This window comes from Molossus molossus, unplaced genomic scaffold (assembly GCF_014108415.1).
Source record: "Molossus molossus isolate mMolMol1 unplaced genomic scaffold, mMolMol1.p scaffold_m16_p_3, whole genome shotgun sequence".
NCBI classification, from domain to species: Eukaryota; Metazoa; Chordata; class Mammalia; order Chiroptera; family Molossidae; genus Molossus; species Molossus molossus.
Window position 1 is genome coordinate 120,280,452 of NW_023425366.1, and position 26,041 is coordinate 120,306,492.

Here is a 26,041-nt window from a genome sequence, read left to right on the forward strand (position 1 = left end):
ATTTATTCATACTTAATCTTGTTGGGCCTCAATTATGAATTAATACCCTATATATTCTAGTGAAATTTAAATGAGATAGTGTGCCTGGTATAAAGTATAAAACTTAATCACTCAATAGATGACAGATCTAGCCTCAAGTAACAAGAGAGTACATATACCAGTTTTCTTTCATGGTAGAAAAAAAGGGGAAAGTAATGCAGATAACTAAACTACTCCTGTCCAATAGCGTAGTATGAAGCAGCCTATTACCCATATCAGTTATTTAGCACTAATCATATATTGCCTTGTGTTATTAACTTTCAGGGTTATATGTAGTATCTAACTGAATAATAAAGTAATTGAACATATGGAGTTGAAGGCAGAAAATGTTGCAGACTTCACAGGTCCCACTACAGTTAGAAACATTCCTTGGATGAATGCCAGACATTAGTTATATAGAGCTAACGATATATTTTGGTATTAAAATATGTTATATGTTGACAGTGGTTGTGAGGATGAATGAGATAAGGGATTTTAAAAGTGTAAAGTCAACAATGATTATAAATCTAAAAAGCATTTATAGATTTTTGAATCAGAACAATTCTAATTCTAGCTCTGTTACTTTTCAAATATAAAACCTCAAGAAAGTTATTTAATTTTTGTGAGCTTCAATTTTTTAATTTGTAAAAAGGGAATGATTATGTGAGTAATTAGCAAAAGAGAGCACACAAAGGTTTAACTTAGATCATAAGAAAATTATTAAGTTGTGGAACTCGAATCAGGACTCAGATTTTGCATTGCTCTTTCTACCTTACCACTATTATTTTCAGAGAGCAACTGTGAATTAGGTGAAGATCAATTAAGTGTTTATAGAAGGTACGTTGTAATAAAATCAAATATAAAAGGGCATCTTATAATAAATAAAATGTTCAGTGTAACTAATCAATAAAGTAATATTAATATGGGTCATATGTTGGATTTTAAACACAAAGCATAAGAAATGTCATCTGCTATAAAATTGATGGTCATACTCCAGGATTCTGTTTCTCACAGTGACACAAGAAAATGATTGGGAAGGATATATAATACTAACTCAGAAATTAGAAATAACATTATAATTTTGTTTATGATTATGTACACTTGTTTGTTATTTATCCTGTTACTTTTTTGTAATAGCATTATACTTTTCCCTCTGTTTTAGTGATCATTGAAAATCCCTTGATCCAAAGAAAGGAATTAGAAAGAGAAGAAAAATTCAGCCCTACAACTCCTAGGTAAATATTTAGCACAGAGATCAACATGCTGTGTGCTAGAATGATCATTACTAATGGATTTTTGTGTGTCAAATTAGTAGATAGCTTACTTAAAGGTGTATACTTCATTTTGAAAATTAGGACTTAAGTCTTCTTCACAATGTTTATACTTTAAATTATTACTTTTCATTTTTATGTTTTTTCTTTTATTGATTTTATTTATTTATTTTATCCTCACCTGAGGACTTTTTTTGCATTTATTTTCAGATAGAGCAGGAGGGAAAGAGGGAGGAAAAGAGAGAGAGAAACATTGATGCAAAAGAGACACATTGAGTGGTTGCCACCCACACGACCACAACTGGGACCGGGGACAAACTGCAACTGAGATACATGCCCTTAGGGGGAACCAAACCTGGGACTTTCTGGTCTGCAGGCTGACACTCTAACCACTGAACAAACCAGCCAGGGCTCCTTTATTGATTCTAGAGAGAGAGGAAGTGAGAGGGAGAGGGAGATAGAAACATCGATGAGAGACAGCATCAATTGGCCTCCTCCTACATGCTCCTCACTGGGGATTAAGCCCACAACCTGGGCATATGTCCTGACCGGGAATCGAACCAGCGACCTCTTGGTGCATGAGTTGATGCTCAACCACTGAGCCACACTGGCGGGACAATTATTATTATTTTTAATTCTTACCTGAGCATATCTTTTTTTGTATTGATTTTAGAGAGAGAGGGAGGGGGAGAGAGAAAAACATCAATTGGTTGCCTCTGACTGGGGGATAGAACATGCAACCCGGGTATGTCCTGACCCAGAATCAAACCTGCGACCATTCAGTGCACAGGACAAAACCCAACCAACTGAGTCACACCAGCCAGGGTACACAATGTTTATTTTTATTAAAATTTTTTTTTCTTTATTGATTTTTGGAGAGAGAGGAAGGGAGAGGGAGAGACAGATAGAAACATCAATGAGAGAGAACATCAACCAGCCACTGCCTGCATGCTCCCCACTGGGGATTTGGTCCACAACCTGGGCATGTGTCCTGACCAACAATCAAACTGGCGACCTCAATGCTCAACCACTAAGCCACACTAGCCAGGCTACAGTGTTTATTTTTTATTATGAAATAATTTACTTTGATATAGGGTCACATGAAAAATGGCTGTTTTTGGTACTTTGATTCTCATTCTTAGATTTACAAAAATTTGACTGTAGTCACATTAAAGCTGAACAATGAGAAGAAATATGTATTTTGTTAATCCTCACCTGAGGATATTTTTTCCATTGGTTTTTAGAGAGAGTGGAAGGAAGGGAGGGAGGGGGAGAGAAAGAGATATATAGAGAGAAACATTGATGTAAGAGAGATACATCAATTGATTGTCTTCCACATGTCCCCAGAGCTGGGAATCAAACCTGCAATTCAGGTTTGTGCCCTTGACAGGCAATTAAACCTATGACCTTCCAGTGCACAGGTAGATGCTCTAACCACTGAGCACACAGGCCAAGGCTGTATATTTTCATATCAAGGTATAATTCTACTCACATGCCTTACTATGTTAGTTCAGGTTCTGTGGAAGCAGAGCCTGGAGGAGGATTTCTGTGCAAACGATTTGTTGAAGGTGAGCTCTCAGGAGCAGCCTATAAGGGTAGGGTTGGATGAAGGGGTGCAGGGTGGGAGAGTGAGCTGAGCGAAGAGGCAGGTTCAGTTGGAGTCCAGTCTCAGCCTGACTCATTTGCTCCTTATCCTCTTTGAAGTGTCCGCTTGAATATCAGCTCCTTAGACCTTTCCCATCTACTCTGTCTGTAGTAGCCATTCTAGTTCATTACTAGGACTTCATCCTCTGCTGTCTGTTATCAAATCCTCAATCATTATAAGAGATTATTTAATTAATTGTCTTGTCTCCTCACACATGTAAACTCCATGAGATCAAAAGTCTTATCTATCTTCTTCACCACTGTACCCCTTGTTCCTAGACTATGGTCTAGTACAGAATAGGCTCCCAGTAAATATTTATGACTGAATGAATTATTGGAAGAGGGAACAAACATGAAAACTTCTGGCATTTTCCAGAACAGTTAATAGCAAGTTGAACCATATAAAACTGGTGATGTTTGACTATTTTTTGTCTAAAAAGGTCAGTTTCATAGCTAGTAGTCTGATATGGCTGATATAGGACAAGGGCAGGGGAGCAGCAGGAGGAAAAGCTTGAGAGAAAAACAGAAACATTTCACAGACAGCTTTGCCCATTATACCAACTTCATTCTTTGGTAATGGCTACCTGGAAGGTCTTTGAGCTCGGAAATAATATACTCATACTTGTAGGTTAGGAAGATTACTTTGGCTACCTAAGGAGGATATTGTAGGATGAGACAGGGCCATAGTTTGGGTGAGAATTGATGAGGTAAATACCTAAAGCAATAGTAGGGGAGGAGACCCTGCATTAGAGGGCTGGAAAGTGACTCCATGAAGGTAACTTGGGAGTTGATTGACTGGAGAGGGAAAAGTGCTTCAATTTAAGTTCAGTTGTTAATATTGTGCATCTACTTCATATAGAGCACTGCAGGAGTAAGTGAAACAGTCCTTGATTTAAAGTGTGTAGGCAGGGTAGTCGGTATTATAGAGATACAGAGAATAAGCTGTATCTGCATACAATAACAAACATGGTCTAGAGTGCTTTTTTTTTTTTTTTTTTTAATCCTCACCTGAGGATATTCCATTTATCTTCCGATAGAGTTGGGGGGTGGCATAGAAACATTGATGTGAGAGAGACACATCGACTGGCTGACCCCCGCATGACCTCAACCAAGGCCTGTGACCGAACCATAAGCAAGTCACGTGCCCTTGACTGGAATCGAACCCTCGACTTTTTGGTCCACGGGCCAACACTCCAACCACTGAGCCAAACTGGCCAAGGCTAGAGTGCTGTTATATCTTTATTTCATAGAAAAGGAAACTGAACCTCATAGTCTTGGGCAAGGTCAGACAGCTAGTATGCTTAGCACTCAGGCACAAATTGTCTTCAAAACATTTCTTAATGAAAATATATTTTAGTCTGGCCAGTGTTGCTCAGTGGTTGAGCATCAGCCCATGCACCAAGAGGTCGCCAGTTTGATTCCCGGCCAGGACACATGCCCAGGTTGTGGGCCTAATCCCTGGTGAGGGGCAGGTGGGAGGTGGCCAATCAATGTTCTCTCTCATCAATGTTCCTATCTCTCTCCCCCTCTAACTTTCTCTCTCTCTAAAATCAATAAAGGAAAAAAAATTAAAAAGAAATTCTATTCTAGACAAAAAATATTTTACTACATTTTTTCAATGTTTCTGAGAGTAAAGTGTATAAATTTTCTTAATATAGTCTAAATTGTAATAAAAAATAATTTAACTATGAACCTAGAAATATTTTGCTATTAAAAAAATAATTTGATATTAACTTTTTGTGTGTTTTTGCAATTTAGTGACTGTAAACTATTGCTCAGTGAAGATCACTCAATAGTAAAAGTTTGTTCCAGTTATGAAGTGGACACCAAGTTACTTTCTTTGATACATGTACCTGTTAAAGAGTCTCAGGATTACTATTCATTGGGTGATATTGTTGCAAATGGACACAGTCTTGATGGGAGAATTATTAATGTGCTTGCAGCCGTGAGGTCGGTAAGTTTAAAACTCAACAAAGCCAAGTTCAATTTGGCAGGGGAGTTCTATAACTTAATTTGTGTTTGGAAAGTAGTAACCAGCTGGAATAAATGTTCCTCTGTATCTTGATCTATAGTCAGTTGAATTAAGAAAATGATATCACTTCTCATTAAAGATTAAATAGCATTTTATCTGTGAATGAGTAGCAACATAAAATTGTATTTAAATGGTAAATGCAGGCCACACTCATAAATGATCTGCTAACTATATGAAAGCCTATTATACTTTGATTAAAGATGCAAATAGAAAGGGTAAATTCATTGACTTGAAGATTTCCATGAAGTTACTTAAAGGGGTATAAGTTGTATAAATCAAGGAATTATTTGCCTGTTCTCAGAACTGTCCTGAGATGGGGGAGAGAGTGAGAATACCCACAGAACTGTAGTAGGGGCCTGGTGACCTACTGCACAGCACCATGTGGTGAAAAGCAGGGAAGGACAACACTCCATGGAGCTCTAGAAGTGTTTCACCATTTGTTGCATCAGAATCTCCCTCTTACTTATCGCCCAAGTTTTGAACTCTGTTGGACAGACTGGAGTCACTTAGCAGGGACTAAGAGGTGGAGCTTAAAATTAAAGTTTCACAAAATAAAGTACACAAAAAACACAAAAGGGCAAGATTAGTTCCTCAAAGTATGGAATGATAGTATATTCAAAAGACCAAAAAAAAAAAAAAAAAAAAAGGGAAATTGACTTAGGTACTTATAGTTAATGTTAAGTAATTGCTAATTGGTTTCTGTATTAATTAACTGACCAATAAGAGAGTCAGCTATACCCGATGGCAGGCCCCTGATGGCAGAGGCGTGTCTGCTTTGTTCATCACTCTATTTCCAGCCTAGCATAGTGCCAGCCATGCAGTGAGCACTCAGTATAATCCAGGATGGAGGACTAAACACCCTACATGACAATCATGAAAAATACCAGTCACTTTCTCAGCAGTTTAGGTTCAATCTTAGTTAAAGTCCGGATATGATCTCTCACTTTTCCTGCAATCCTATATAATGTCATTATATTGCAATGTAGTAAGAATTTTCTAACACTCAGTATGAATATAAGCAAAAACCTGCAATAGCTTTTTCCACACACACCCCCCACCCCACCTCCACCCCATGAGTCTGGTACCCTCTTCCATAGGATTACATTGCTTCTTTTTTCACTGCCTTCCTTCTCCCATTTTACTTCCAGCCCTCCCACATTTCCTTCACATTTTTAGTTAACTTGCTCTCTCTTCCTTCTTACCTCTGCTTAAGGTCTCTTTAACACTCCTTTTTGTACAATTTTCTTGTGTGCTATCATATGGAAAACGCCTCTTTCATACTCTGGCTGTCCTTTCCTCTAACTTTCTTTCTAAATACTATCCTGCTGGTAGTTGTGAGTCTTCCTTCAGCTTCTTCCCATGGAGTTTAGCCCTGCTGATAGATGCAGTGGTGACAGTGGCATAGGGGTAGTCAGCTGATTGTCTGTGCTTGGGTCATTGCGATATGGCTGTCAGAGGTGCCTGCTGTCCCATGTAAAACCCCCTGGGGTAGCATAAGGGCCCCTGAGTTCACCTTCATTTCCACAATCCTCTTACCCACAGTGTGGATTGAATCAGACTGTGTCAAAGCACTTTGCCATACATCCCTTATTTGGTCCTCACCACCTTATCCTTATAAAGGCACAAAGGAGATATTAATATTCATACCTGCACTAGAAAGATGAGGACACCAGGGCTCAGAGAGACTGAGTTCATCTAGTCATATGAACTCTGTGCCAGGCCCCATATGTACTAAGCCATGGAGATACACAGATGTTGAAAATATACTTTCTATCCTCAGTGAGTCCACATAGATTCTACCCGTGAGCTTGTCATGGAGCATTTGTTCTGACATGTTGAAAAGACCCCACAGTCTTAACTTAAAATACATATATCAGTATTTCTCTTCAATCAAGCTGTGTAACTTAACATCAGTTAAATGCACCTAGTTTAGATGTTTTTGTGTATGTATGTATGTATGATGTATGTATTTGTTAATCCTCACCTGAGGATATTTTTCCATTGATTTTTAGACAGAGTAAAAAGGAGGGAGGGGGAGAGAGAGAGAGAGAAACATCAATGATAGAGAGACACATCGACTGGTTGCTTCCCACATGACCCTGATCAGGGCCTGGGATCAAACCTGCAACCCAGGTAGGTATGTGTCCTTGACCGGGAATCAAACTTGTGACCAGAGGCTGACACTTTAATTGCTGAGCCAAACCTGCCAGGGTGAAGATGCTTTTAAATAATCAAATATATATTAGTGATTCTTGCTATTTTGATACTTTTTATTTGCTGTTTAAAGGGTAAACACTGAGTATTTCCATCAGTAAATATTTAGGTACCTCTATAATTATAGGAGAAGAGTAATAATTTTCTTCCATTTCTAAGGTTGGAGAGCCAAAATACTTTACAACTTCAGACAGAAGAAAAGGCCAGAGGTGTGAAGTTAAACTCTATGATGAGATGGAGTCTTCTTTCGCAATGATATGGTAACCTCCCATATCTGTTCCAAAATGTAAAATCCCTGCTATTACCATCAAGACAGAACATTTTTATTTTATTTTAAATGTGTTTTTATTGATTTTTAGAAAGAGGAAGGGAAAGAGAGATAGAAACATTGATGTGAGAAACATCGATTGGCTGCCTCCTGCACACCCCCTACTGGGGATCGAGCCCGAAACCAGAGCATGTGCCCTGACCTGAAATCAAACTAGAGCCTCTCAGTCCATGGAATGATGCTCAATCCACACCAGCTGGGCAGAACATTTTTATTTTATCAAAAAGATGATGGATTTAATTTTAGGAGCGGAGTAATGATAGGAGAGAAATGATGTTTAAAAAATGAACCTCACTCTTATATTTTGTTACCCTTATATTTTGAGTTGTTACAGTTTGTACTGTAAGATTACCTTAAAATGAGATCTTTAGATGACATGGGATTGCTTAGATGGACTCACTGTGACTGGTGTATTACTATGCTCTCTTTTATTAAAAATGGTGATTTATTAGGTCCCATTGATAATGAACATGCCAGACTTCCCATGATTTCTTGGGTAGTACCCTGGAGCCAGGCCATGGAAAGATAATAGAAAAGCAAGCATTGTCATAGGCTGAGTTCTTTGGGGCTCCTGGTGTTTCATATGTGGGGCAGGGCTACATTCTGAAGTACTGCAGGGTATTACATGGCATTGTTTAGTCTCCAGATGCCTTGGTACCAAAGAAGGCACTTAATTTGAAATGAGCCTTCAATCCATCAAGTCCTCTGAGCAGTTTATTTGTTGTGGGGGCCCTCACTTAATAGTCTAAAAGTGACTACTCTTGTAGTTACTCAGTTTTAAGTAGCCAGGAGTGAACTGAATGATGGGAAAGAAAGAACTGATGGAGCAGAAATTGTTAGAGATTAATGGAATTGGAGGAATGATTGATCACGTAGATGTTAAATGCTCTGTGGAATAGAGAGTGTAACCCTGCAAGACGCAGAAGAAACCAACATCTTTTTAAACATTTTTATTTATCTTCAGATAGAGTGGGAGGGAGAGAGGGACAAAGAGAGAGAGAGAGAAACATCCATGTGAGAGATACACATTGACTGGTTGCCACCCACACAACCCCAACCAGTGCCGGGGACAAACTGCAACCGAGGTACATGCCCCTATCAGGAACTGAACCCGAGACTCTGGTTTGCTGGCTGACGCTCTAACTGCTGAGCCAAACTGGCCAGGGCAAAACCAACATCTTTAAATTGTGCCTTTGGGCACATGGGGGATGGTTAACCCCAGCCCTTAAGATACTCTGCCAATTTACTGCCAGTTTTTTCTAATGTATTCAATTTTTATCATTTTTTACAAAATGTACAGTTGGGATAATGAATCCATTCTACTTGCACAGAGCTGGATGCCACGAGAAACAGGTATCATACTACAGTGATTGTGTTCAATATTTGTCATTTTTTAATCTCCTCCATGTAATAATTTAAAATGGCCTTTCCCCCCCAAACAGTAATATTTGCCTCAGACGTAAGAATAAATTTTGACAAATTTCGAGACTGCATGACAGCAACTGTAATCTCAAAAACCATTATTACAACTAATCCAGGTAAAAAGTTATCTGAAATTTTTTATCCTTTTGGAAATGATTATATCATATATTCCAATATTTGTGTATTTATAAATGAAAGCAAAGATTAGAATTCATTTGGATTAAAAATGAAAGATTGTTTTATATGATTTTTTAAAATGTACAATAAGCTATATCTTTGATATCTTTACTAAAGAAATATGAAGAACCAGACTCATTAAAAAAATTTTTTTTCTTTATTGATTTTAGAAAGAGAGGAAGGGAAAGGGAGAGAGAGATAGAAACATCAATGAGAGAGAACATTGATTGACCGCCTCCTGCATGCTCCCCACTGAGGATTTGGCCCACAACCTGGGCATGTGCCATGACTGGGAATTGAACTGGCCACCGCCAGTTGCATGGGTCGACGCTCAACCACTTAGCCACACAGGCCAGACAGCCAGACTCATTTTTAAAGCATCATTCCTTGTGATAATTTTTGAGAGATCAATACTATTGATTGGATAACCTAAATTATTGACTATTTAAAGTAAATTCATTTTCACTACAATTAAATAACTTAGGGCTGGAGCACCGAGAACATATATGTGTTTATTTTTTTAATTTTTATCCTCACCCGAGGACATTTTTGCATTTATCTTCAGATAGAGTGGGAGGGAGAGAGAGAGAGAAACATCGACGTGAAAGGGACACATCGAGTGGCTGCCTCCCACACGACCCAAACATGGCGGAGGACAAACTGCAACCGAGGTATATGCTCTTAGCAGGAACCGAACCCAGGACTCTCCGGTCCACGGGTTGATGCTCTAACCGCTGAGCCAAACCGGCCAGGGCGTATATGTAGTATCATTAGTTTATAACTGTAATAAAGTGTCCATCAGACCCACTGGAGTGGTTGTTGAAATTCTAGCATGAATTCAAGGGAGCAGAACCTGGGGAGATAGAGGATTGGTGCATTTAAGCATCCTCGGAGTGCTTTGTGGTGCAGAGAGAGGTCAGCCCAACACTGAAGAAGAGTGCAGAATTTCCAAGAATGGAATCGTCCTTCACAGTCTCAAGAAGATATAAACATAGTATAGCGTGTCATTTTATTTATTTTTAAATTTTCCTTTATTGATTTTAGAGAGAGAGGAAGGGAGAGGTAGAGAGACATAGAAACATTGATTGGCCACCTCCTGCATGCTCCCTACTGGGGATCAGGCCTACACCATGGGCATGTGCCCTGACTAAGCATTGAACTGATGACCTCTTGGTGCATGGGTCAACACTTAACCACTGAGCCACACCAGCGGGGCTAGGGTGTCATTTTAAACACAAGCTTATTCTACTGGTCAATAACAAAGCATCAATAGTTATTGAGAACTATAAAGTAATTTTATATTTTTGACCAAACCATTATTAGAATTTTTTAAAGTAGAATTACTGTGATATATGATGTAAAATAACAAGACTCTATTTTTTTTTAATCCTCACCTGAGGATATTTCTTCCATTTATCTTTATTTTATTTATTTATTTATTTATTTTTAATTCTCACCCAAGGACATTTTTCCACTTTTTGTTCAGATAGAGTGGGAGGGAGAGAGAGGAAGAGAGAGAGAGAGAGAAACATCGACGTGAAAGGGACACATTGAGTGGTTGCCACCCACACGACAAACCAGGGCCGAAGACAAACTGCAACCAAGATACGCGCCCTTAGTGGGAACCAAACCCGGGTCTCTCTGGACCACAGACCGATGCTCTAACCGCTGACCCAAACTGGCCAGGGCTCCATTTATCTTTAGATAGAGTGGACAAAGTGGGGGAAGAGAGAGAAACATTGACGTATGAGAGAAACATTGATTGGCTGCCTCCTGCACTCCCTTACTGGAGATAGAGCCTGAAACCCAGGCATGTACCCTGACTTGGAATCAAATCGATGATCTCTTGATCCATGGGACGATGCTGAACCAACTGAGCCACACTGACCAGGGCTGTATTCTTTTATGTCTTTACTTTTTACCATTAAAATAATTTTGAGCCCTGGCCGGTTTGGTTCAGCGGTTAGAGTGTCAGCCTACGGACCAAAGAGTCACGGGTTTGATTCCAGCCAAGGGCATGTACCTCGGTTGCAGTTCATCCCCATGAGGGAGGCAACCAATCGATGTGTCTTTCTCACATCAATGTTTCTCTCTCTCTCTCTGTCCTCCCCACGTCCCTTCCACTCTATCTAGAGATAAATGGAAAAAAATATCCTCGGGTGAGGATTAAAACAACAACAATAATAATAATTTTGGGCCCAGCTGGTATGGCTCAGTGGATAGAGTGTCATCCCATGGACTGAGAGAACCTGGTTCAATTCCCAGTCAGGGCATATGCCCAGGTTGTGGGCTTGATCCCCAGTAGGAGGCATGCAGGAGGCAGCCAATAGATGTTTCTCTCTAACATCGATGTTTCTCTCTTTCTCTTCCTTCCTCTCTCCCTAAAAAAAGCAATAAAAACATATTTAAAAAATAAATAATTTTGGGTCACATGAAAATTACAACTAAACTGCAGAACAACCATCATTCAGAACTACCTGAAATTGAGCTGAATGGAAGTCCTGCAACTTGGGAATTAAAGAAACTATATCAAGACTGGTAAGAGGCACCTTGGCTGATTTGGCTCAGTGTTTATAGTGTCCGCTGCAGACCAATGAGTTGTGAGTTTGATTCCGGTCAAGGGCACATACCTTGGTTGTGATTCGTCCTCAGCCCTGGTTGGGGTCATGCAGGAGGCAGCCACTTGATGTGTTCCTTTCATGTAGATGTTTCTCTCTCCCTCTCCCTCTCCCTCTCCCTCTCCCTCTCCCTCTCCCTCTCCCTCTCCCTCTCCCTCTCCCTCTCCCTCTCCCTCTCCCTCTCCCTCTTTCTTTCCCTCTCCATCTCCCTCTCTTTCCTTCCCACTCTATCTGAACAAAAGCGGAAAAATGTCCTCAGGTGAGGATAAAAAAAAAAAAAAAGACTGGTAAGAGGCGCAGAGACGTGGACCAGGCTGGTGCCACACTACATGTGGCAGATAAAAATTGGGAAGGATATCTTGGCTTCAGAGTTTTCCCCTGAAGAGCAAGGGGTTTCAGACCCACATCAGGCTCCCCAGTCCAAGTTTCCAGTGCTGGAAAGAGAAGTCCCTATAACTTCTGGCTCTAAAAACCAGCATGGATTAAAGCTGAGGGAGCTGGCGTCTTCTAGAGTTCCAGGCAGTTCCTCTTAAAGGGCCCACACACAGGGTAACTAGGGTACACTCCCTCTGAGCTCTAGCAACAGCTTGAAAGATACCAGAGACATATGGGGAGGAACCAAATTGTCCAGCATCAGGGCAAGCGCTGAGGAGAGGCAGGCTTTCTCCCAGACAGAAGTGCTGGCAGAGGCCACTCTTCCTGTGATGAGCCCTCCTCCCAGAGCTGGCAGATAGGTGCCATATCTGAGACTCTATCAACCTGGCTCACACTATTTGCCTCATTCTGGTAATTCTCTGAAACTCCGTCCGACCCACTCAACTTAGGTTCTTTCCAGTGGCTTTTCCATATGAATGGCCCGTCTTGGTCATGCCTCAGATTTTTTTCATACAAGCAGCATCTGGCCTCAGCAAGCCCCATACCTCTCACTCAGTGGCCCCAGGCCTGGCACTAGCAGCAGTCAGTCTTGGTTCACAGCTTGGCCTGGCCTGGGTACTTCCAAGCCTAGCACAAGTAGCAGCCATCTTCAGATCACTTTGTAGCTCATGCCAGGTGGCCCTGGGCATAATACAGTGGTAGCTGACCTTGGCCTCCACTTCCTGGGATGCCCCAGAGCTAGCACACCCAGTGGACAGCTTCAGACCATGTCGAAGCACCACTACCTAACCACCTCTGCAAGTGACACACTCAAGGGGCAAACTCCGTGGGCACTAGAGCCCTGCTAAAGTCAGTCCTCCTATGTGGGTTGGACCCCAGCACAGCTGATCCTCCTCAGTGGTTGGATGTTGGTGGTCAGTGGTCACAGCCAGTACCTGCAGCTGATCAGCTGGGGGATAAATCCTTACCATTGACATGCCAACAGCAATCAAGGCTCAAATACAAGAGCAGGGTGTACACAGCCCACATGGGTGGGTGGGCAGCCAGTTTGGGTGAATGGGGAGGCTATGCCATTGGACCCTATAGGACACCTACTAATTAGGCTGCTCTACCAAGCCCAGGAAATGTTGCACCTCTACCTAATACATAGAAACAAACACAGGCTGTCAAAATGAAACAAAGAAATGTCCCAAATGAAAAAATAGAACAAAACTCCAGAAAAAGAACTAAACAAAATGGAGACAAGCAATCTACTAGATGCAGAATTCAAAACACTGGTTATAAGGATGCTCAATGAACTTAGTGAGAACTTCAACAGCATAAAAAAGGACTAGTCAGAAATGGATAAACTAACTGAAATGAATAATTTACAGGGGATCAACAGTGGTGTAGAAGAAGCCAAGAATCTTATAAGGGATTTTTTTTTTTTTTTTTTATCCTCACCCGAGGACATTTTTCCAATTTTTGTACAGATAGAGTGGGAGGGAGAGAGAGAGAGAGAAACATCGATGTGAAAGGGACACATCGAGTGGCTGCCACCCGCACGACCAACCAGAGCCGGGGACAAACTGCAACCGAAGTACATGCCCTTAGCGGGAACCGAACCCGGGTCTCTCCAGACCGCAGGCCGACGCTCTAACCGCTGAGCCAAACCGGCCAGGGCAGAAGCCAAGAATCAAACCAGTGATTTGAAGTATAAGGAAGCAAAAAACACCCAAATAGAACAGCAAAAAAAAAAAAAAAAAAAAGATTCCCAAAAAATGAAGATAGTGTAAGGAGTCTCTAGGACAACTCCAAGCATACCAACATTGACATCATGGGTGTGCTGGAAGGAGAAGAGAGAGCAAGTAATTGAAAACCTATTTGAAAAAATGACAAAAAACTTCCCTAACCTGGTGAAGGAAATACACGCACAAGTCCAGGAAGTGCAGAGAGTCCCAAACAAGATGAACCCAAAGAGGCTTACACTAAGACACATCTTAATTAAAATACCTAAGGTTAAAGATAAAGAGAATCATAAAAGCAGTGAGAGAAAAGCAGTTAGTTACCTACTAGGGAGCTCCCATAAGACTGTCAGCTAATTTCTCAAAAGAAACGCGGGCCAGAAGGGATTGGCAAGAAATATTCAAAATGATGAAAAGCAAGGATTTACAACCAAGATTACTGTACCCAGAAAAGCTATCATTTAGAATTGAAGGACAGATAAAGAGCTTCATAGAAAAGAAAAAAAACGAGAGGAGTTTATCACCACCAAACCAATATTACATGAAATGTTAAAGGGTTTTCAAGGAGGAGGGGGAAGGGGAAAGAGCCCTGGTTGTTTGGCTCAGCAGTTAGAGCATTGGCCTGTGGACTGAGGGTCTTGGGTTCAATTCCAGTCAAGGCACGTACTTGAATTGCAGGTTCCGTCTCTGGCCCTGATCAGGGTCCTGAGGGAGACAATCGATGAGTCTATCTCACATCAATGTCTCTCTCTCCCTCCCTCCCTCTCTCTCTACAAAATGAATGGAAAAATATTTTTGGGTGAGAAGAGAGAAAGAGAGAGAGAGAGAGGGAGAGAGGAAGGGAGGAAGGGAGGAAGGGAGGAAGGAAGGAAGGAAGGAAGGAAGGAAGGAAGGAAGGAAGGAAGGAAGGAAGGAAGGAAGGAGAAGAAAGAGAGAAAGACAAAATATAAATAATAAAATGGCAATAAATACATATCTATCAAGAACTGAATCTAGCCCTAGCCGGTTTGGCTCAGCGGTTAGAGCGTCAGCCTGCGGTCCACAGACACCCGGGTTCGGTTCCCGCTAAGGGCATGTACCTTGGCTGCAGTTTGTCCCCGGCCCTGGTTGGGTCGTGTGGGTGGCGGCCATTCGATGTGTCCCTTTCACATCGATGTTTCTCTCTCTTCCTCTCTCTCCTTCCCGCTCTATCTGAGTAAAAAATGGAAAAATGTCCTCAGGTGAAGATAAAAAAAAAAAAAAAAAAAGAACTGAATCTAAAAAACATAAACAAACAGCAGCTTGGTCATTGTGGCTCAGTGGATTGAGGATCAGCCCATGGACTGAGAGGTCCTGGTGATTCCTGGTCACGGCACAGGCCCAGGTTGTAGGCTTGATCCCTGCTAGGTTGTAGGCCTGATCCCTGGTGGGGGGGCATGCAAGAAGCGGCCAATTAATGTTTCTCTCTCACATCCATGTTTCTATCTCTGTCTCCTTTCCTCTCTCTTTAAAAAAAAAAAAAAAAAGGCAGAACAGAAACAGACTGCATAGATGGCAGAGAATGTTTTGACAGTTGCCAGATAGGAGTGGGTTGGGGGGATGGGTGAAAAAGGTGAAGGGATTAAGAAGTACAAATTGGTTGTTACAAAATAGTCATGGGGATGTAAAGTGCCTTATTGTATAGGGAATATAGTCAGTAATATTTTAATAACTATGGTGTCAAATGGGTACAAGATTCATCAGGATGATCACTTCGTAAGTTATGTAATGTCTAATCACTGGGGTGTACACCTAAAACTAATAATGTATATGAACTGTAATTGAAAATATAAAATGTAAAAAAAAAAACCAATAAATTTAGGCTTATATAGGAATAGAACTTTGTAGCTTAGAATAAATAGGCAATAAATATTTATGACTGAAAAAAACATACATTTTTAGGACAGTAAAGTTCTGTATACTGTCTTTATACCCTAAATAGACATGCAGAAAGATACAGTGAGTTTATGCTTTTGCCTAATTTCACATTTAAACATTATATTTGTTCCAATGCATATAACACAAATTGGTGGTAAAATATTATTTTTTTAAAAGCACCTCCAGAATGGGATTAACAAAAGTCTATTTGTGTACTTCTCTTAGTTATGTACTCTCCCTTACATTCTTTTATTTCATTTCCTTTTGTTATTAAAATGGGCAAAGGTTAAAAAAATAATTTGGGTCATTCACAGTTATTTAAAAAGTGATTAGTTTGAGCCCTGGCCAGTTTGGCTCAACAGTTAGAGCATCGGCCTACGGACCAAAGTCATGGTTTTGATTCCAGTCAAGTGCATGTTGTGGTTTGGTTCCTGGCCCTGGTCAGGGTTGTGCGGGAGGCAGCCAATGGATGTGTCTCTCTCACATCAATGTCCCCCTACCCCTATTCTATCAGAAGATAAATGGGAAAATATTCTCAGGTGAGGATTTAAAAAAAAAAAAGTAATCAGTTTTATTTTTAATTATTATGCATTTTCAATTTAAGAGACACCAGAAGCTAACATCTTATTGAATTTTATAAGAGAAAATAAAGAAACAAATTCTCTGGATGATGTCATTGACAGTTATTTGAAAGAATCCGTAAATTGTAAGTGACCTTTAAATATTATTTGAATTTTTAAAAGGCCAAAATTGGGGCCTATAAAGTTTTGTTTTACATAGTGAAAGATACCATATTCTTATTCTGTAACTGCTATAGTTCCACTTTTAACAGTAGTTTAAAACTCTTAGAGTTTTCTATAACCTTTTGCCAATCTGACGAGAGCTAAAAAATTGAGTTGACTGTCTTTTTCTCATTGATTTTTAAGACTTTTTTTAGATATTCTGGATATGAATCCTATGTCTCTTTATAGATTGCTAGCATATCCCACTGTGTAGGTTGCCTTTTTACTCTTCTAATGGCATCTTCTGATGATCATAAATTCATTTTAATGAAGACTAATTTTTCATTCTTTCCCATTTTTTGTAATTTTTTTATTTTATGTCCATTTATATAATCAGTTTTAATATAACAAATATAATAAGTTTTCTGTTACTTAACTGAAACTTATATATGTTCTTATTTGAACTTTGTACCTTTTCTATTTGGATATAATTATTTGGAGTTCCTAGGATATATAGAGAGAGCTATAATAACTTCTTTTTATTTTTAGTAAATACAATAGTTGATGTCTATACAGTTGAACAATTAAAGGTAAAAGCTCTGAAGAATAAAGGAAAAGCTGTTCCTTTTTATGGCATTCTTTACGCTTACATTTCTACACTGAACATTGATGATGAAACTACAAAAGTAGTTCGAAATAGATGGTAAGCACCCAAACTACTTGTAGCAAATTCATTCTTGTAAGAAATAAAAAAGTTATTGTTAATAAATTTTAAGTCCTATAAAGGTGTAAGCTATTCTTGGATATCACAGTGATTATACACTTGAGAGAAATGTATAAATAAATAACCTATACTGAAGTTTCCATGGCAAACTATTTAGATTCAAAGATTATAATGACCATTTAAAGCAAAATTTAATACGGTGTTTCTGCGGTCCTAAATTTTAAAGACTGGATATAGCCAGAAACGTTTAACTGGAATGACAAACTATTGTTTTATAATATAGTAGAAAATTGTTTTGGTTGCCATGTTCCATAGCAAGTGACAGCATTTTTAAAAATTATTTTCAACTGCATGATGAATGATTTTCAACAACTCATAGGTAAAAATATCTACTTGCATAGAAAAGTAAACCGCAGTAGAGTTTTGGATCTTCTTATCCAAAAAATGGTTGGCAAGAAGTGTCTAATATATTATTGTGAAAATCTCCCTATGGGTTTTTGTAATTGAAATTTTTATAGAGAGAAACCTTGATTGGTTGCCTCCCATACACAACCCAATAGGGGTTCAAACCTGCAATCTGGATTTGTGCCCTGTCTGGGAATTGAACCTGCATTCTTTTGGTGTACAAGACAGTGCTCCAAGCAACTGAGCCACTTGGCCAGGGCTGGATTTTTTTTTTTTTTTTTTTTTTTAAGAGAAAGGAGACAGAGAGAGAGAGAGAGAGAGAGAGAGAGAGAGAGAGAGAGAGATCAAGTTGTTGTTCCAACTTATTTATTATGCATTCATTGGTTGATTCTTTTGTTTGTTTGAACTGTTTTAAAAAATCTTTATTGTTGAATATATTACAGATGTTTCTCATTTTTCCCCCATTGACCCCCTCCTCCCCACTCCCGCTCCCCTTCCACCTTTTTCCACACTATTGTCTCTGCCCATTGGTTATGCATATAAGTTCTTTGGTTTATTTCTTCCCACCCCCCAACCCCTTTCCCTTTGAAGTTTGTCAGTCTAGCAATGAATTTGTACTTCTTAATTCCTTCACCTTTTTCACCCATTCCCTCAAACCCCCCCTCCCATCTGGCAACCAACAAAATGTTCTCTGTATCTATGAGAATATTTCTGTTCTACCTGCTCATTTTGTTTGTAGATTCCATTGATAGATATGTATTCATTGCCATTTTGTTTGTTCATATATTTTATCTTTTTCTTCAAAAAGACCCTTCAACATTTCATATAATAACGGTTTGGTGGTGATGAACTCCTTTAGCTTTTTCTTGTTTGGGAAAGTCTTTATATGGCCATCGATTCTAAATGACAGCTTTGCAGGATAGAGTAATCTTGGTTGTAGGTTGTTGCTTTTCATCACTCTGAATATTTCTTGCCACTCCCTTCTGGCCTGCAAAGTTTCTTTTGAGAAATCAGCTGACAGCCTTATGGGAACTCCCTTGTAGGTAACTAACTGCTTTTCTCTTGCTGCTTTTTTGTTGTTGTTGTTAAAGATGTTTCTCCTTTTTCACCCCATTGACACCCTCCTCCCTATCCCCCCACCCCATCCCCGGCTTTGTTGTCCATGTCCATTGGTTATGCATACATGCATATAAGTTCTGTGGTTTATCTCTTCCCACCCCCCCCACAACCCCCTCTTCTGAGGGTTGTCAGTCTGTACCCTACTTCCGTGTTTCTGGGACGACCCTATTCCTCAGACTGTTATATTCATTATATTCCATATATAATGATATCATGTGGTATTTGTCTTTTTCTGCTTGGTTTGTTTCACATAGGATAATACTTTCCAGGTCCCTCCATGTCGTCTCAAAGGATAAGAGGTCTGTCTTTCTTACACCTGCATAGTACTCCATTGTGTATATGTACCACAGCTTTTTTATCCATTCATCTACTGATGGACACTTGGGCTGTTTCCAGATCTTAGCTATTGTAAATAGTGCTGCTATGAACATGGGGGTACATATATTCTTTCAGATTGGTGTTTCAGGCTTCTTAGGGTATATTCCTAGAAGTGGGATCACTGGGTCAAATGGCAGTTCAATTTTTAATTTTTTGAGGTAACACCATATTGTTTTCCATAGTGGCTGCACCAGTCTGCATTCCCACCAGCTGTGCACTAGAGTCCCCTTTTCTTCACATCCTTACCAACACTTGTTTGAATGATTTGTTGATGGCGGCCATTCTGACAGGTGTGAGATGATACCTCATAGTTGTTTTAATTTGCATCTCTCTAATGATTAGTGATGTTGGCATTTCTTCATGTGTCTCTTGGCCATTTGTATGTTCTGTTTGGAGAGGTGTCTATTCAGCTCCTCTGTCCATTTTTTTATTGGGTTCTTTGTCTTCCTTTTGTTGAGTTGTATGAGTACTCTATATATTTTGGAAATTAACCCCTTATCTGATGTATCATTGGCAATGATGTTCTCCCATACAGTGGGTTGCCTTTCCATTTTGATGGTTTTCTTTTGCTGTGCAGAAGCTTTTGAGTTTGATGTAGTCCCATGTGTTCATTTTTTCCTTTGTTTCTGTTGCCTTAGGTGATGTATCAGTGAAAATTCTGCTGCGTATGATGTCCAGAATTTTGTTGCCTACATTTTCTTCTAGAATTTTTATGGATTCACAGGTCACATTTAAGTCTTTTATCCATTTGGAGTTTATTCTTGTGTATGGTGTAAATTGATGGTTTACTTTCATTTTTTTGTATGTAGCTGTCCAATTTTCCCAACACCATTTATTAAAGAGGCTGTCTTTACTCCACTGTATGCTCTTGCCACCTTTGTCAAATATTAATTGAGCATATTGCCTTGGGTCCATTTCTGGGTTCTCTATTCTGTTCCACTGGTCTATATGCCTGTTCCTGTGCCAGTACCAGGCTGTTTTGATTACAGTGGCTTTGTAGTATAACCTGATATCCGGTATTGTGATCCCACCTATTTTGTCCTTCTTTTTCAAGATTTCTGTGGCTATTCTGGGTCTTTTTTGGTCCTATATGAACTTTTGAAGTATTTGTTCTAGTTCTGTGAAATATGTCGTTGGTATTATGATGGGGATTGCATTGAATCTATAGATTGCTTTGGGTAGTATGGACATTTTAATGATGTTAATTCTTCCAATCCATGAACAAGGTATGTGCTTCCACTTTTTTATATCTTCCTCTATTTGTTTTTTCCAATGTCCTTTACTTCTTTGGTTAAGTTTATTCCTAGGTATCTTAATTTTTTTGCCGCGATGGTAAATGGGATTGTTTTCAATTTCTCTTTCTGTGAGTTCATCATTGGTGCATAAGAATGCCGTCGAGCCCTGGCCAGTTTGGCTCAGCGGTTAGAGCGTCGGCCTGCGGTCCGGAGAGACCCGGGTTCGGTTCCCGCTAAGGGCACGTGCTTCGGTTGCAGTTTGTCCCCGGCCCTGGTTGGTTGTGTGGGTGGCAGCCACTTGATGTGTCCCTTCATGTCGATGTTTCTCTCTCTCTCTCTCCCTTCCTCTCTCTCCCTCCCACTCTATCTGTACAAAAGATGGAAAAATATCCTTGGGTGAGGATAAAACAAACAAACAAACAAAAAAGAATGCCGTCGATTTCTTGACGTTAATTTTGTATCCTGCTACTTTGCAAAATTCATTTATTAAGTCTAGGAGATTTTTGATGGAGTCTTTAGGGTTTTCTACGTATAATACATTTCATCTGCAAATAATGACAGTTTCACTTCCTCTTTTCCAATTTGGATCCCTTTTAATTTTTCTTCATGTCTGATTGCTGTGGCTAAGACTTCCAGTACTATGTTAAATAAGAGTGGCGAAAGTGGACATCCCTGTCTTGTTCCTGTTCTTAAGGCAAATGTTTTTAGTTTCTGCCCATTGAGTATGATGTTGGCTGTAGGTCTTTCATAGATGGCCTTTATTATGTCGAGATATGATCTCTCTATTCCTACATTGCTGAGCGTTTTTATCAGAAATGGATGCTGGATTTTGTCTAATGCTTTTTCAGTGTCTATTGATATGATCATGTGGTTTTTATTCTTCATTTTGTTTATGTGGTGTATTACATTTATTGATTTGTAAAATTTCACCAGCCTTGCAACCCTGGGATAAATCCCACTTGGTCACGGTGAATAATTTTTTGATGTATTGCTGGATTCAATTTGTTAGTATTTTGTTCAGGATTTTGGCGTCTATGTTCATCAGGGATATTGGCCTGTAGTTTTCTTTCTTTGTAATGTCTTTGTCTTGTTTTGGAATTAGAATTATGTTGGCCTCATAAAACGAGTTTGGAAGTCTTCCTTCTTCTTGAATTTTTTGAAATAGTTTGAGGGGAATGGGTGTTAGTTCTTCTTTGAATGTTCAGTAAAACTCCCCCATGAAGCCATCTGGGCCTGGGCTTTTGTTTGCTGGGAGAGTCTTGATTACCTCTTCAATTTCCTTAGTTGTTATTGGTCTGTTCAAGTTTTCTATCTCTTCCTGGTCCAGTTTTGGGAGACTATGTGTTTCTAGAAATTTGTCCATATTGCTTAGATTGTCGAATTTGTTGCCATATAATTGTTCATAGTAGCTATTAACAATCTTTTGTATTTCTGTGGTGTCAGTTGTTACTTCTCCTTTTTCATTTCTGATTTTGTGCATTTGGGTTCTCTCTCTTTGTTTCTTGGTGAGTCTAGCTAAGGATCCCTAAATCTTGTTTATCTTTTCAAAAAACCAGCTCTGTTACATTGATCCTTTGAATTATTTTTTTTTATCTCTATGTTGTTTGTTTCTGCTCTGATCTTTACTATTTCCTTCCTTCTACTTGCTCTGGGGTTTTCTTTTTGTTTGCTTTCTAATTTTTTAAGTTGTGAGGTTAGACAGTCAATTAGAAATTTTTCTTGTTTCTTGAGGTAGGCCTGTAGTGCTATGAACTTCCCCCTCAGAAATGCTTTTGCTGCATCCCATAGATTTTGTGTTGTTGTGTGTTCATTTTCATTGGTTTCCAGAAAGTTTTTAATTTCTTCCTTGATCTCCTCGGTGACCCATTCATTATTTAATAACATGCTATTTAGCCTCCATGTGTTGAAATGTCTTTGCATGTTCTTGTTGCAATTGATTTCTAGTTTCATGCCATTGTGATCTGAGAAGATGCTTGATATGATTGCAATCTTCTTGAACTTGTAGAGATTTAGTTTGTGTCCTATCATGTGGTCTATCTTTGAGAATGTCCCATGTGCACTTGAGAAGAATGTGTATTCTGTAGTTTTGGGGTGTAATTCTCTGTAGATATCTATTAAATTCATTTGGTCTAGTGCTTCATTTAGAGTCTCTGTTTCCTTGCTAATTTTTTGTCTAGAGGATCTATCCAGTGATGTCAGCGGGGTGTTGAAGTCCCCTGCTATGATTGTATTGCTATCGATTTCTCCTTTGAAGTCCTCCACAAGATTTTTAATATATTTTGTTGCTCCTATATTGGGTGCATATATGTTTATCAAGGTTATATCTTCCTGTTGGATGGATCCTTTCAATATTATGTAGTGGCCTTCTTTGTCTCTAGTTATGGTCTTCATTTTGAAATCTATTTTATCAGATATGAGTATTGCTACCCCAGCTTTTTTTTCCTTTCCGTTTGCTTGGAAAATTTTTTTTTCATCCCTTCACTTTCAACCTATGTGAGTCTTTTGTTGTGAGGTGGGTCTCTTGTAAAGAACACATAGATGAGTCATGCTTTCTTATCCAATCAGCTACTCTGTGTCTTTTTATTGGAGCATTCATTCCATTTACATTTAAGGTGATTATTGATATGTACTTATTTATTGCCATTTTTGTTTATTGTGGTTATATTTTTCTTCCTATTTCTCCTGCTAATTACAGCAGTCCTTTTAACATTTCTTGTAGTGCTGGTTTGGTGCTAATGTATTCCCTTAGCCTTTTTTTTTTTGTCTGGGAAGCTCTTTATTTGACCTTCTATTTTGAATGTCAGCCTTGCTGGGTAGAGTAGTCTTGGATTCAGATCCTTGTTTTTCATGACCTTGATTACGACTCATGCCATTCCCTTCTGGCCTGTAGTGTTTCTTGTGAGAAGTCAGCTGAGAGCCTTATGGGGTTCCCTTTGTTGGTAACCTGTTGCCTATCTCTTGCTGCTTTTAAGATTCTCTCTTTGTCTTTAATTTTTGGCATTTTAATTACTGTGTGTCTTGGTGTGGGCCTGTTTGGATTCTTCTTACTTGGGGCTCTCTGTACTTCTTGAACTTAAATACCTTCTTCCGTCACCAAATTAGGGAAGTTTTCTATCACTGTTTCATTGAGTATATTCTCTAACCCTTGCTCATTTTCTTTTTCTTTAGGGACTCCTATGATGCGAATATTATTATGTTTCCAGTTGTCCCACAGTTCTCTTAAGCTGTCTTCCTGTTTTTTAATCGTTTTTTCCTTTTGGTTTTCTGATTGGTTGATTTTTTTCTAACCTGTCTTCTTTTTCACTGATCCAGTTCTCAGCTTCCTCTACTCTGCTTTTTAGACTTTCCAATGTGTTCTTTATTTCTGATATGTCACTCTTGATCTCTTCTTGGTGGTTTTTAATTTCTAATTGGTTTATTTTCAGCATCTCTATGTCCTTACTCATGCTGTTGAGCTTCCTCAAGATCATGGCTCTGAATTCTAGCTCTGTTAACTTGCCTAACTGCTCCACTTTGATATCATCTTTGGTGGAGGTCTCTTGTTCTTTCATTTGGCTTTTGTTTCTGTGTTTCACCATTTTGGCTATCACAGTGGGCTTTGGAGCCTGCCAAATTTTCTCGGTTGGTATTGGTGTTCTGCTGTTTGTGGTTCCCTCTCCTAGGTTTAGATGAGCGATGGAGGACCCACGTTAAACACCGCTGTCAAGTCTTACTATCCTGGTTAGACTTGCTAGCCCAGGAAGGGTACTGTTATCTAGCTTTTTGCCTGGAGGCTAGCAGTCCTGGTTACTTGAAGAGTTTTGGGTTGTTAGTTAATTGAAAAACTCCCTCTGGTGCTCAGTGTAAGGGGATTTCCCTAGGGTGGGGCAGATGCTAGTTGTTGGTGAGCCTCAATTTGCATTTCAATCAATGGTCCACAGGGTGGGGTTGAATCTCCGAGGGAGGGGTTGCTGCCTCTCCCCAGAGCCCTGGGAAGGAGCAATATGACCACCATCCTGTGTGGCTGCAACTCAGCAAAAGCTCTGAGCGCCCTCCAAATCCCGAGTGTCCCCACACAATTCCAGTCCAGTCTGCCCTCCCTCTGTCGGAGCCCAAGGTGAGTGGCTGTGGCTATTTTAGCCTCTGTCCCGGCTCTGCGCTGTGGAGCCGCTTGGAAGTTTAACCCGAGGGCGTTGCTCACAGCTAAGGCCGCTGCCAAGCTGCCAACCATGGGCTCCCAGCCCCCGTCTCGTGCCTTCACAATCCTACCTGGATTGAGTCAGTGTCCCTGGTTATATGGTCCTCGCAGGCTGCTTTTCTGTTGCTTTTTCTCGTCGATTTGTTTGTGTTTTAGTTGTAATTCCTGTTTGGTCCTGGGAGACAGTCTGTGTAGCTTCCATTCACTCTGCCGCCATTTTGGAATGTCCCCTCTCTTGCTGCTTTTAAGATTCTCTCTTTGTCTTGAACCTTTTGCATTTTGATGATGATGTGTCTTGGTGTGGGCCTCTTGAGGTTCATCTTGTTTGGGACTCTCTGTGCTTCCTGGACTTGTATGTCTGTTTCCTTCACCAAGTTAGGAAAGTTTTCTGCCATTATTGTTTCAAACAGGTTTTCGATTTCTTGTTCTCTCTCTTCTCCTTCTGGCACCCCCAAGATGCTAATGTTGGCACGCTTGAAGTTGCCCCGGAGGCTCCTTACACTATCCTCATTTTTTTGGATTCTTTTTTCTTTTTGCTGTTTCTGATTGGGTGTTTTTTGCTTCCATATATTCCAAATCAATGGTTTTCTTCTTGGATTTACATACTCTACTATTGAATCTGTGTAAATTATTCTTTATTTCAGTTAATGCCTCCTTCATTTCTGACTGTGCATCCATCATTTCTGACTGGTCCTTTTTTATACTCTTGAGGCACTCACTAAGTTCACTGAGGTTCTCACTAAGTTCATTGAGCATCCTTATAAGCAGTATCTTGAACTCAGCATCTGTTATGTTGCTTATCCCCATTTTGCTTAGTTCTTTTCTTGGAGTTTTGTTCTGTTCTTTCATTTGGGACCTATTTCTTTGTCTCCTCATTTTGGCTGTCTCCCTGTGTTTGTTTCTGTGTATTACTTAACAAGAGGTATGGGGCTAGCTGAGACCAGATGCTGCTTGTTTGAAAGAATTTAGGAAAACCTGGATCCCAGACAGGCCAATCCTATGGTTAAGCAACTGGCAACAGCTTGGGTGGGCCTGAAAGTTGGGTGGGGTGGGGTGGGGTGGGGTGGGGTGGGGTGGGGTGGGGCGGGGCAGGGCCTCAGGGAATCACCAGGGCGGGCTACCAGTGTGAGCCAGGTTGCTGGAGTCCCAGATATGGCGACTGTCTGCCGCTCCAGAGAAGAGCTCACCAAAGGAACAAAGGCCTCTGACAGCACATTTGTCCCGGAGAAAGCCCCCTCTCCAGCCCTCACTCCAGTGCCAGACAGCTCAGTTCTTCCCTGTATGTCTCTGGTGCCCGTTGAGCTGCCTCCCCTCCAAGCTTAAAGGGAGAGTCCGATAAGTCCGTGCGCGGGCCCTTTAAGGAGCTGCCTGGGGCTCCAGCCATGTCAGCTTCCCTGAGCCTCAGTTCCCACTGGTTTTTCCAGCCAGAAGTTATGAGGATTCTCTTCCTGGCACTGGAACCCTGAGCAGGGCGTCTGGTGTGGGACGCAGACCCCTCAGTCCTCAGGGAGGACCTTCCCAGCCGAAGTGTCCTCCTGATTTTTATCCGCCACACATGGGTG

At 40.2% G+C, this 26,041-nt stretch overlaps 1 protein-coding gene across 2 annotated transcripts in view; it reads left to right on the forward strand.

Moving 5' to 3' along the window:
• The window catches only part of MEIOB (meiosis specific with OB-fold), a 49,864-nt gene that overhangs the window by 7,030 nt on the left and 16,793 nt on the right, over positions 1–26,041 (forward strand). For both annotated transcript variants that reach the window (XM_036280310.1, XM_036280309.1), the window contains exons 4-10: positions 1,181–1,253; positions 4,692–4,887; positions 7,339–7,439; positions 8,808–8,860; positions 8,950–9,045; positions 16,324–16,425; positions 16,991–17,144. In XM_036280310.1, the coding sequence (XP_036136203.1) occupies positions 1,181–1,253; positions 4,692–4,887; positions 7,339–7,439; positions 8,808–8,860; positions 8,950–9,045; positions 16,324–16,425; positions 16,991–17,144 (775 nt within the window). The remainder of the gene's footprint in view (positions 1–1,180; positions 1,254–4,691; positions 4,888–7,338; positions 7,440–8,807; positions 8,861–8,949; positions 9,046–16,323; positions 16,426–16,990; positions 17,145–26,041) is intronic.